The 13,839-nt window shown below is 36.8% G+C and overlaps 1 protein-coding gene across 2 annotated transcripts in view; it reads right to left on the reverse strand.

Annotated features, from left to right (window-relative positions):
• Positions 1-4,183: 4,183 nt before the first annotated feature.
• Positions 4,184-13,839, reverse strand: part of SPRED1 (sprouty related EVH1 domain containing 1) — a 63,685-nt gene continuing 54,029 nt past the window's right edge. The window contains exon 6 of one of the 2 annotated variants that reach the window (XM_075503033.1): positions 4,184-9,240. In XM_075503033.1, coding sequence (XP_075359148.1) covers positions 8,581-9,240 — 660 coding nt within the window. In that variant the 3' untranslated portion in view covers positions 4,184-8,580. The remainder of the gene's footprint in view (positions 9,241-13,839) is intronic. The other variant, XM_075503032.1, reaches the window with a different exon arrangement.

Genomic DNA, 13,839 nt, shown 5'->3' on the forward strand with positions numbered 1-13,839 from the left:
TAGCTGCTAGCTCTGCGTGCGTTAGGACACCCGTGTCCAGCCTCACGCTGCCACTGATGCTTCAGTCCTGAGCATGTGCGTGTGCCTGCCAAGTACACCCTGCTCAGGCAGTTTTGCCTGGCTTCACTCAGGAAACTTGCCTCAGATTCCAGCCAGGTTTTAGAGATGCTTTTAAGATAGATTAGTAATCTGGAAAAGGTTTGGAGGCCTGATTTGTTTTTTATTTTTTTCTTACTAAGCTATCTTAAAGTTAGTTAGCAACTCTGGGAAAACATTTTCTGTGCCAAAAGAGCATGTGAAGCAGCTGTTCAGTACTTATGCAAACACCTGTGCATATTTTTAAGCTTACTAACAGTTGGAATAGCTTTCCCCCTCACCTCAATACTATGCTAATACCTATTACTTATATTGAAACCTTTGTTCATGAAATATATTCATATTTTAATAATTCTGTCAGCGAAAAAATATTGAGGTATAATGATGACATGACTAAAATGACAATCCTTCTATGGTACTTGAAATGTTCAAGCATTAACAGTAGGATTTGCCTCCAAATCAAAGACCAGATTTAGCAGGCACAAAATTGCATCAACTTTTCTGAGACTGCCAAAATCTCCAAAATCTTCATTTTCTTGAAAAACAAGCCACAGAAGCTGATGCTGTAAGTGCCTTCTGGAGATTGCCTAGTCCAACCCCACCTGCTCAGAGCAGGGTCAGTTTGAGCAGGTTACTCAGGGACATGCCTAGGTCAGTTCTGAATGTCTCCACGGATGGAGACTCGTCCACCTCTCCGGGCAACCAGCTCCAAATGCACTAAAGCCTTCTGGATACTCCTTCACAACCATGACTTTAGAAATACAAGTTTACTTTACTAACATAGCTAACACAGAGATGTCTATGCAAGCCTGCCACAAGCTAAAATTATTCAGAAGTCTGAATACCACCACCACTTTAGAACAGGCTGTTAATTGAAATGTCTGGAGAGCAGTCAACCTTCAATATCAATCAATTAGTTATTCATCTGTGCAAATCCCAGACAAGCACTATTTACGAAGAGAAGTGTTCTGTACTGTGACTTGATGGATTTCAGAGACAGTGCCTCTTATGGAAGAGCCAGGACCTGGACTGTAACAGACTACATATTTATTCAGGTACACAATGAGGCTCAAAGGGCCCTGGGGAAGTCAGAAGCTGCATAGCTGTATTCAGAAAGTTTGAAATCTCTTGGGAATACTCTATCACTTGTCAACTCATCCTGAAGAAGTTAATTTTGTGACCAGGGCCCAGACGATGCTCTCCCTCTCCATTCCCATTATTCCACACACACAAAATTTAACCTCTGTCCTGCACTGTACCTCTTCAGCTCAGGGATCACCATCCTCACATCTCATGCCTCCACCAATTCCCAGGCTTCTAAGAACTCACTGAAGACCACCAAGCCCAAGGAAGAAGGAATAGTCATTTCATCATTCTTATGACAGAAGTAGCCCTGAAAGAAAAAGAGCTCTCTCCTTCATAAGCAGCATTTTAAAGCCATAGCTATAACAACATGGAAAACAAGAATAGTTGTTTTCACATGTATGTTTTCACAATCCCCTTTTACTTCAGAAATAATGAAAATAGTGTCATACCCTCAGTTCGAGAGAAACAGTTCACCATTACTTGCTGTTTACATGGGATACAAAATGGCAAGTTACCTACATCGGGAGCTAGGAGGTCTTTAACACATGTAAATGGATTTGTTTTCTGCAAATGTAGTAGTGGAAGGAGAAAGCTCACACAGCAATGGTTTGGCAGGCTGCAATACTGGAGTAGGGGAGCCCGTATTTCAAGGCCAGTTTTGCATGCAACAGGAAGTTTAATCATCTTAACAGGCTTTCGTACAGCTAACCGTAGCATTGACTGGAGAAACAGACTGGATCGATCAATACTGGATCTACGTTTAAAAGGATAATTCCTTCTCTTTCAAACATTTATTGATGATCCCACTAAATATGGTTCTATCATCACAAAACCCGCAGTATTTTCCATTGTTAGCGAGCTCATTAACATCTGCACGGTGTCCTTCGTGGTGAAATCAGAACTCTCTCTTAGCAAGGTTGCTCATTATCATGGAAAGCAGCTAAATCTGTGTTTCTATAAAGTCTCCAGTTTTAGACAGCAGGTCATACTGCAACAGCTTTCGTTTAGGAGCTGTTTCATTATCTACCATGTAGGCCTGGGTAGGAACTAAAAAGAGCTTTCCTGGTCATGGTTTTTTTTTTTCCTCTCCGCCCATCCTCCCACCAAACACTGAGCTTTTTGGTCAGCTTACCTTACCCTGCTACATATTACTCAAGAGTTTTCTCTTGGTGGTTTAAAAAAAAAAAAAAAAAGGAAGCAGTAAATGCCAAACATGAAATAATTGTTCCTGTGCATTACTTCAAACTGACATAAATAGCCGTACATTGCTAAAAACACATCGGATATAATTTGGTGGGTACTGAGATGTGCTTGGAGTCTGCCAAATCACCACTTAGCTGAAATCACAATTCATGTGAGAGGCTTATTCTGTCAGTGAAAGTCATTATCTCAAATATGCCCAAATTTCTCAAGTCAGGGCATGGATATCTAGAGCTACAAGCCTCCTGAAGAACTGACTTATATCTCTCTTTCTTTTTCTTCTAGGTAAAAAACAAATATTGCTAGTCAGTCACAGTATGCAGCACTCAAAGCATAATTTAGTCAGATCCCATTGTGCGTGCATGCACACACTCTCCAACCTCAAGTTAAAGGTATGAAATGTGGGATTATTTTTTATTCTTGTCCATTTACTTGTTATGTCTGTTTCCAAGCTATTAAATTACATTACATAGCTCAGTGTTCCCAAATGATGGAAGTGATGATATAACCCTGCAGGCTAAAGTCTTTCCATTCTGGTACAGGAGCATGTAATGATCCATGAGAGGAAGCCAAAAGGTTCAAGAAACAGTGATACAAAATGCTGAGTATTAATTGCTATATGGCAAGGACTAATTGGGATATTTTTTATGAACCCTCTTTAGAAACTGGCCACTAGGTCTGTGGTCTACAGACTATAAGCTGTGGATTAACTTCAGTTTTTGATTTAATTTATAAACCCCAGAAACTGAGTTTGACTTACCTGTCCAAAAAAAAAACCCAAACAACCAAATCCCCCAAAAGCCAACAAAAGAAAGAAGAGCCCCTTACCTATCCTTTTTTTCTTGTTCAAAACCAGAAGTATGTGCATTATCCATGACGTTAAGGTGGATTTGTCTGAGATCTAACACTAGGTTATTAATTTTTATGGAACCATGTTTAATGCTGAGTCACTTTCTCATACGTCGCCTTCACATAGTCCTGTAATATTCTCTCTTAACCCCTCACCTTATTAGTCAATTCATTTGCCTGTTTCCTTTCTCTGGTAAAGCTGCATTTTTAAATCATCAGTTAAAAGCTTAAGTATCAACAATTAATAGTCCATGTAATGATTACACCTGGCAATAATAAAATTCAAGTTAGAAACCGATCAGATGAACAGTGAGAATTACTTTATCAGTTGTAACCAGTAAGAAAACATTTGCAAAAGCTAGAGGCAAATACAATTCAATTTGCAATAATCTATCCTAAACCCTGACCACTGAGCTTTCAAATTATACTCTCACAGATTTCTATGGATTCATCTTCATTTTTCTTCATGGACTGATTAGTTTTCCTTCCTTTTCTGGTGTGTATCTTATTCTTTAACTTGCACAAGGCTTAGAATTATATTCAGAGATACACATTTTTGTGGTGGAGTTGAGTAGGAAGTCAAATAAACATGATTTATATGAAGGAATCTTGACCTCCATAGCACAACGTCAGGGACAAGTACTGCTGTAGATACAAAGCAAGCTGGTACAGGCACATTTTTGTTTAAAACATTACAGCAACTCTTAAAAATGGTTCTTACGATGAAAGATGCTGGAGCTTGAAGGTAATACAATGTTTGTTTGACCAGTCCTAAAATCATAAAATGATCTGATTTAACGTTTTGTTTAACCAGTAAGCAGAATACTATGGCGAAATGATTACCTGTATTTACATCTTTTTATTCTGTTCTTGAGCTGCAACATTTAGTTTCATATGCACTGAGTAATCCCAACACAGAATGGAAAAACATGTCAGTTGTTTCATTTCAAGATAGTTTTAATCAGGTAATTACAGGAAAAAACATTTAAACAATTTTTATGCCGTTATCTGCTATGTCAACTTACAAGGATATGATGTAACAAACCAGTTACAAACTTAGAGGCATATTTACATTATATACTCAAAGTAACAAGCTATATTCATATTCATAAAGGAAACATCTATGGGATGAGTTAACTAAATTATACATCATTTAGTAGAAAGAAATAGCAGTTGAGGTTTAATGGAAACAATATACACATGAGGCACTTTGAGGTCATTAGGGTGGAATGCAAATGGCACCAAGCGAAAGAAGGAAAACTATGTACAGCTTATACTGCAGCTTTGAACATGAAGGCTTCTTCTTCACCGAATGCTTTGATTTATTAAATGAACCACAACTTTTGCAATTAAGAAAGAGAAGCTTTCAGGAAAAAAAAAAACCAAACCCAAACAACCCCCCCAACCCCTCCTTGTATTTATCAGTGCACTGAAAGAAATGGAAGTTTTATCCACCCAGCTGCTGGACTAACAGTACCATAAGGCATCTTTGTAAAGTTATTGTTTTGTTGCCAGCCACCACCTTTGATCTTCATTTTATTAATATGAATGTATCACTGTACTGGCTGCATACTGTGCCATAAGCTCTGAAAAGATTTAAAGTCTAATTTAAACCTGTGCATTATTTACACGGGAGTTCAACATTATCCTCCAGGTACACATGAACAGATCGTTCTGAAGAGAACACATCTGAAATGGGAATGTTATATTCCAACATGCAAAATTAAGACATTCTTCAAAATACCTTTGTTTCTCTAGAGGAAACTGCATTGGTTAAGACTGTTTGGAACATCCCTTACATAAGCTCTGGAAAGGCATCTGAGTTTTATGCCATCGTTTGCTGCTGTTTACTAAACAGTTACCATAGTAATTGGAGATTATTATCAGCATATTGCTTTAATCTTGCACAGCGCTGTAGGTATACCCTTCACAACTACTGAATCGCATGGGCGAGCGCACAGACCCACCTGTGCACACTCAAAACTTGATTCATATCACAAACCAAAAGGCCAAATTCCCTCTGCGTGAACATCAAAACTCCATCGCTTTGCTGTGCAAAAGAACTTCGGGGGTGGGGGGGAATCTTTCTTATGAACTCAGTGACAGAATCAAATAGGCCATCGTAACTATTTTAAGCCTAACAAAATATATGGTTAAAGCACTTTTACCTTCAATCAATATTAACAATGAAACCTAAGAAGCATGATGAGATAAAGTATCACAGTAAGAGTCCAAATTACTGTTTTGTAAATTCATAACTAAAGCTTAACGTATTTTTTTTAGCTTAAGTAGTGCACCAATAGCCAGTTAAATTGCTATGTAATCAAATATTGTGCCTGAATGCAGCTGAATTATTTTTCCCCAGTAGATGGTGCACGAGTGCTGCTAGCATTGAACTTCTTCCCCTGATTTCAAGGGGAAATACTTAATTTTCACGGTAACTGAGGCTTTCAACAAGCAAGGGACTTGATATTCAATGATGGTTTCCCAAGGCTCGGGTCTCCCCTCCAAGCAACAGAAAGCTCTGCTACTACATGCCTGGCAAACTACAGTTCTGATGTTAAGGGCGAGGGAAGGAGTAAGAATTTTTTCTTTTCCCAAATGCTTAAGAAAGTATTTCAGAAGAGACAGAATAAATGTTACATGCTGTCAAAAACAAAAGAAGCACGGATATAACAGCCCGTGCTGGAATGTGTTTGCTGTATGTCTACCTTCCACTACTCATCTCTAACTGCAACAGTGGGTAAGATCCCTAACACCAGACGAAAAAGTACGTGTGCATCCTACCAAAACCAAGCCCTATGTAACCACGTATCTTTACAATTCTTTTAGTTGCTCTCAAACCAGGCATGCAGGCTGACACTTCCAGCACAAGAAGAAAAAGTGAACATAGGTCAGTTCAGTAACACTTTTTAGATGGATCAAATCTTCAAAGAGGAAAGCAAAAGGTGAAAACATTTTAGCAGCAAAGTGGTTAAATGCAAGGTGAAAATATTAATGCACACATTCAATAAAAATATTAAAGCATATATGTTTTTTATAAAATACAGTACAGGACCAGGAGTTTCACTATGTTGTATAGTGCTCAGAGGAAACTGTTAAACTTATTTCTTTCTGAAGTATATACACAATATGATTCTACAGCATTTTTCTATACAGCCAGCAAGTTCTTTTCTTAGGTTGTTCATACCTCTCTTCACCTTGAATTAGGAACCTAGCACTTACAAATATTAAATTCCTCTCATTCACTAGAAAAACATCACCATTTTTTTATCAAAGTTGTTTTTAAAGTTAACAGTCTATTCTAGGCAACCAAGTTTAGCTGAAAATGTGTGAAGCATGAAAATCAACCAGAGTAGCAGCTTTCAAATATATAAACAGTAAAAACCAAGACTGCTGCTACCGTGTCATATTCTTGGACTTAATTCATCCAATCAACTCTTAATACAAAACTAGAAGCTCTTCCGTAACTTCTACAGTTATCAATATATTTGTCTTCTTTTCAATGTGAAATAATACTTTGAGATGAGCTATGTACACAAGGTGGTCAATTCAAGCTGTAATATAAATATAAATGTTTTCTTTTAAAAAGTATTTTACAGACAGATAATGTTATATACATTTTCTCATTTTACTTCCGGGCTACAAAGGAAAATTAAGGGCGCTGATACATGCAGAAAGAAAAATTACACAAAATATACTGAAGAAATGCATAGGAAATGAGAAAAGTCAGTCATGTACACCTTTTAAAATCAATTAGGTTTTTTGTCTGTTTAATAACAAGGATATACTGAGGACAGTCTGTCCCACTCCAGCCAGGATTATCAAACAGGCACCTTCGCTAATGAGTTATGACTGTTTTTAGTGTTTTACATATCTCTAATGAGAAGTAAACGTTTCTTACTTCATGACAGAGCAAAGCATGTAATGTTTTAAAAAATTCTCTATGGGTTAATCAGTTAAATCTTATCTGAAAGTTAAACACTTAGTAAGTACAAAGCCATAACAAATATCATACACAATATTCCACCAGGCATACACATACATACACACACTCTCTCTCTCACTCCCCCCCCCCCCCCCCCCAAATTTCCTCAATTAAGAAGTTCACTCCAATTTTGCCTGGGCTGTAATTTATTTCTCAAGCTAAGTCTTTTGTTGTTGTTTTTGAACAACACACACAGTACTTTTGTTCTTGCCCGTTCAATTAAGTTCAAAATAATGAAAACAATTTCACTTTTGTTATTAATCTTTTGTTTTAATCATAGTACTTGATAAACAGCTGAACAGGATCCTAGTTTAACAGAAGGATAAACAAGAACACTGATGACAATTTGTTACAACTGCCTTAATGTACCTTTTGCTTAATGAACATTTGAATATGCAGTAAAGTATTTTTGGAGGACACCCCAAAAGAAAACAACTTGCTGGTTGAGCAACAGAAACAACTTCCTTTTTGCTATCATGTTGAAATCAAAGTAATTTATATATAAAAATAAATGTTATGTTCTAACAAGAACATTTTAGACAATTACATCTGTGCTTAACAAAAAAATATTGGTCACTCAAGACTAGAATAATTAATATTTTAAAGGTTTTTAGATTATCAGAATGTATGGATACAACACAAACTGTAGCTGAAGGGAAACAGGACTGAAAATATCAATTTGTCCATCTGGAATAAAAATGCGACTAAATTAACTAATTAAATATTTAAAATACTACCATGGAATGTGACAGTAGATATGGTCCATACCTACTATATCAGAGGGAAGGAAAGTTTAACATGTAATAATTCGTACCTTACACATTTAGTTAAATATAAACATTTGTTATTTATACATAAAGTCGCTTCCAAAAAACTATTAATAAGTGATTTAGTTGCACTTAAAATCAGTTTCATTTCTCATTTGCCGAGTATTAACTTTTCTTAATCTTAAATCAACTGTCACTAGTGCACTTTTAGTTAAAATTTCCCCTCAGGTAAGTTTTAATCCTTTTAAAAGAGCCCCCTCACCTAAACCATGAATGTACAAAGTGGCAAAAGTTAATCCCTTTTAGTATAATCATAGTTTATATACTCATTTTATAGCCAATAATAAGAATAGGCTTTCCTTTGCAAAATCTCCTTCACAACTTGCAACAAATGCCACGCACTCAAAGGAAATAGTTAGGCATGGCTAGCACTTGTAAAATGCCAAGGTCTGACAAGTCTTGCTGCTTCCTCCACATCAAGCATCTCTTACACGAAAGAAGATTCCCTTCAGCTTGCCAAAAAGCTTCCACAAATCCAAGTTAGATGCTTCCTGGAAACAAAGATTTTTCAGCTCTGTTTGGCACAAGACTGATTCATCCCGCAGCTTTATGCTTTCCTCCACAGCACCCACATACCTCACCACAGTGATGGCATGCTCTCAAGGGGAGGTAGCAGCACATACATGGAGCAATGAACGAGAGTGCCACCAGTGCTAACCAGCGTAAGCAGAACTTGTCATCACTAGTGTCACACGAGCAAGGATCAGAGAAATCTCCTTCAGAGTCTGACATGCAGTGATACAGCATGCTCTCTGCGCAAAGCATGCAACTAACTTGGTAGATACATCTTTTAATAGGATCTGGCGCATCTTGACATTTTCCTCTGCCATTATCTTCATGATTAAACCTTTCCTGGCAGTATATACAGCGGGAACGCTCACCATCCTCTTTTCTTCTTTTTGAGTTTTTAAATTTTGATGAGGAAGGCTGAGTTTTAAATACCACAGAACTCTTTGAGTCTTTCAGGGAATTCAACTTAGTTCCATCCCCACATGGGTATAAATAGTCAGATTTTTTACTGTCTGATTTAGAAAATGGTATATTTGAGTCTGCGTCATCCCTCTCCAGGTCGTTCTTCCACATGTCAGGATGCCTGTAGTCTGCATAACGACGTATCAAAATGTCACGAGGGTTTATTCTAACAATTTCATCTTCATCCTGAAAACTAACGTGTCTGATTGACTTCAGTGGGACCTGAAATGGCAAAGCAAGATAAGTTTACTATAGTGAAGTCCCAAATTTATGCCCACCTACAAGGTAAAACTTAGATTAGAAAATTAAAAACCAGGATTTTTTTCCTTGCTGCTTGAAGATAAAAATTTCAGCTTATTTTCTTAATAGTACAATTTACAGACTTCCCCACAATAATGAGCCTTTTGCATGATACTAGGACCATGAGCTTTAGTACTCTTTCCTGACTTTTTAGTATCTCATAGGAGCTTTGGATATTTTGGTATCCGCATAAAACTTGATATTGCTATTTGAATTATGCTCAAAATGCAGGTTTTAACATCTTACGGTGGCAATTAATTCCACAGATCAATTACACCTTATGTGAATTTGCTGATTTCACACCAGTGATGATCCACTGCTTTAGGATTAACTCCCTGATACATTCACTTTGAGTTACTCGTGTTATCTAGGAGAAGCTTGCTTTCTTTTATTCCTGCTCTAAGTTTTCAAACTGTCTCCACTTTTGCAACAAGAGTATTGAATACTGGTTACTTATTCTCAAAGCTGTATTCTAGATAAGGATTTTCCCATATGAAGAATAATATTCAGTACCATGATCAATCAATAACAGCAGCTTCTAAATGCATCTCCCCTTAGCAGTACTTGAAATCGATTAGTTTAGGACACCGGCTGGCAAACACCTAAGTACTTTTAAAATTCTCAACGTGGAATGAACTGACCATAATTCCAAGACCTTTTACCTCAAAAGACAAGTAAGTAGGAACATGCTAAACACATACAAAACAAACAGCAGAGAGGTAAGACCGAGTTCTTGTTTATTCTGCCTTACGATGAAAGGGCATGAAAAAGTTGTTGAAGGTGGCAAATTTGAATCATCCGAATTGAAATACTGCAGACCTTAGATATAAGTGTAAGATAGTGGACTGCCACTAAATATTACTGAAATCACATTACAAGTGACTTTCAAGAAAAGGTGCAAATAATGACAGGATAAAAATTTAGCACATGTGTATGGAAAGAGCTCCCAAAAACAGCAGATAGTGCAGCAAAAAAGCAAAAGTCTCAGTATGTCCCAGTATTCCTGCCTTACAGACAGGCAATTATTTTCCTACACTGTAGGACTATTATAATCGGAGCCAGAATATAAGCGAGCTTCAAGTCAAATTCCGCCTTTTTCTCCTGTCAAGTGCACAGCCTGCAAACCATCTCACAGAAAAGACTGAAAAAAAATCACCCCCTAACCCATTAGCCTTACAAATTCTTCCAGAATCATGAATTATTTGGGAATGCATCTTTGGCATCAGTGTTGTTGCTTTGAGAGTGTTTACCTTATTAGTACTGATCAAATTAATGAGAATTAATGTGTTGCCATTCCATAGTCTAGGACAACAGTTGAACTGCATGTTCTTAATCTGTTGCAGCGTGTAACGACAAACTACTGAAGATGATGTTTTAAGTTAACACACTTCTATTTCACTTTGCACGTGTCTATGCTCCTACTACACTCAAGTCTGCATGCCCTGGTTTTGGGGCAGGAGGCAGAAGAGGGAAGGCAGCTGGGAAAGAGGAAGGAATAGCTTCTTAAAATATGCCAGTTTCTGATTATGTAAGAATATCTGTAGCCTGCTCTAACCATCACTTCCCTGCTTGATAATCCTTGTGTGATATATTTTAAGTACAGAACTGTAATTAGAGCTGCTTTGTCCTGGGAATTTCAACTGGAGTATGCTAACAAGAATAATTTTTTTTCTTGGCTCCAAGCCACGTAGTTGGACTTCCACAAGGTCTCGAGAATACAGGGTGAAGAAAGGTCATATCCTATTCAGCTAACATCACTGCTCTTCCATACTTCCTCAGGCTCTGATGCAAGCAGTTAGGCCTCCCCTTTACTTACAAAAGCAGAGTGCTTCTCAACTCTATTCTGTTTTCAAACAAGAGAAAGAGCCTATTGTTTTAGCATCAATAACTAGCTATGGCTAATTGGCTTTTTTGAACAGTTAATAGCGTCAAAAATGTCATTACAACTCTGTATGTTACAGGCATAAAGGATCTTTACGCCACTGTCGGTCCACAGAGTATTATGCATGCATTTAAGACATTAAATAAAACCCATTGTTTAAAAGAAAAAAACCCCCAAACCTCAAACCAAAAACCCCACCCTCAACCTCCCATTCCCCAGACAGCTAATAGCCATTAAAGATCACTACAAATATTAACAACTGTAAAATCTGACCTCTCCTCAGTCTTTGAAGGCTTTTTATTTCTTTGAGCAGAACACACCACATACATAGAACTCATTTCTTTTTTTCAAGTCCCCAGCCAAACACCTACTAAAATGCTTAAGGTCTGACATGTTACAAACAAGGCAACATTACATTCTTTATGCAACTGATATTAAGAAATCATTTTTTAACAAAGCAAGTGGGAAATGCTGAAAAACAAGCAAACAGGAGAAATGTTGGAAAAGCTTTATTTATGAAGTGCTTACATATTAGGTGTTTAATGGGACCTATATGAAAGCATGAGGTACATGAAACCTTAAGAACAATACATAATCCAGGTTCAGTTATGTACAAATACGAGCAAAATTCACTGAGAATAATGCACATAGTCCTCTAGCCATTCAAAATTACAACTCAGTACAAAAGTGCCATCTCTGTGTAATAGCTGAAGCAGGAAGGGAGGAAGAATATTACAGCAAACTGAAATTCCACAGAGAATCTCATTATGAACATAACTAACTGACTGGAAATTAGGCAGAAAATTTTTGTTGACATGACTGAAATCACTAGTATTACACCTTACTTGAAGGGGTGCACCTTCAAACAAGACATGGACGCTTGCTTGGTACTGTAGCCTTTGCTGTCTCTCCTCAAACAGATATACCTGACTTTGCTCAGCTTGCAACTCCACAATATGAGGACACCAGCAGCTGCATATTATCAATGCAAAGTACTAAACTAAAGTTAAACGCACATCAGTGTATCAGAAGCTGAAGAGCTGAGAGTCTTGGGTATTTTTTAGTAACAGTCAAAGTATTACAAGTAAAGATCTGAACTGTCATTAATCACTTCCTTAGTTTGAACATGTACTTCTTGAGCTATTCAACTTATAAGCACAGTAAGAGTATTCAAACTTATTTATACAAAATTGAAGCAAAATAGGTATTTACCTCAAGATCTGCTGTGGCACATGGTCACATGCATGGAGTTCAGCAGAGGCAGTGCAGTGTGTGCTCATACTGAATGTAAGATTTTGTTGACTTGCCTATGCTCTAAATGTGTGCACCACAGGACCATGCAAAAAGCACAGAGTGTTGGATGCAGGTGGTGCTACAATGTGAGAAAAATATTTTAAAGAATATCTGCTTAAATTTCCATGGACTCTCCCATAACTCCAGTCTACAAGAAGTGAATTCTAGCATTGTCCTTTCAAAGAAATTCCTATTTAATTTCTATCAGACAGTCACTACCCAGTATACCACAGCTTAAATTATCATTATTATCAGGTATTTTAGGCTGCTGCACTTTTCTTTACAGCCCAATGAAGACTAACAGCACATACATCACTGGTTACTGTAGTTGTTAAGTGTTAGCTGCAATAACCTAATTACCAATTAATTCTGTTCTAAGAAATTTTTAAATTCTCTTTGCAAGTAAATGGGAAGAGGGAAAAATATGTACCTCTTGATGAACAGAACAAACGAAAATATGAGGTGACTTATACAAAGAGATAATTGGAGCAGATCAATGTTTAAAAATCAGAAGTTCATAATTTCAAGCTCTTTAGCTAGTTCTCTGGATAACACTGCTTCTTTTGCTCAATAAAGCAGTTAGAAAGCAGCTGATACAAGACTTTAATACAATCCTGTTTTCTTTGCAAGAATGACCAAGGGAATTAAAAAGCTTTATTTCAAGGAGCAGAAATATTTTCTGATGAAGTGTTCACAAGTACTTGAACTTGCATTCTGCTTTGACTTCTGTTATTAAGCTTATTCTAAAAAAAGCTTCCCATGTGTTTGCTTCTAGGCATAAGACCCTCAATTATTATCCAACTCACTATTAAGTCTACTTCTACAGTCTACAAAACCTGTCCATTCTTTGAGGCTTAGAAAAAAGCAAAATGTATATTGTTAGAGGAAAAGCTGTAACATTGCCTTTCCAATCTAATGTTGTATAAATATGACCTCTTTGAAAAAATATCTTTACATCAGCCTTCCTCATGTTAGTGTTTTTTTTTCTGTTTTAAGAATCTGTTTACCAATAGCTTCATACTTTTCCTGCATAACTGATAGAATGTTTTCCTTTCTGTACCAAAATAGAATATTTTAGTTTAAATAGGCAGTTAGAAAGCATAAACAATGTTTCACTAAAAATATTTAGCAAAAGTGCCCCACTGTGTAATATATCCAAGATACAAATTTTAAAGATACTTTTCAATATTCCTAATTGAAACAATATTGGTATACATGTAACCCAGATTGAGCTCATGGCCAATTAACATTTTCTGAACAAATTTAAACAGCTTTTCAAGGCTGCAGATAGAGAAGTCTGTAATACAAAAATCTGCCTTCAAAGAAAGTGAAAGATTTATTAATGT

The sequence above is a fragment of the Mycteria americana genome, chromosome 5 (assembly GCF_035582795.1).
Source record: "Mycteria americana isolate JAX WOST 10 ecotype Jacksonville Zoo and Gardens chromosome 5, USCA_MyAme_1.0, whole genome shotgun sequence".
Classification (NCBI taxonomy): domain Eukaryota; kingdom Metazoa; phylum Chordata; class Aves; order Ciconiiformes; family Ciconiidae; genus Mycteria; species Mycteria americana.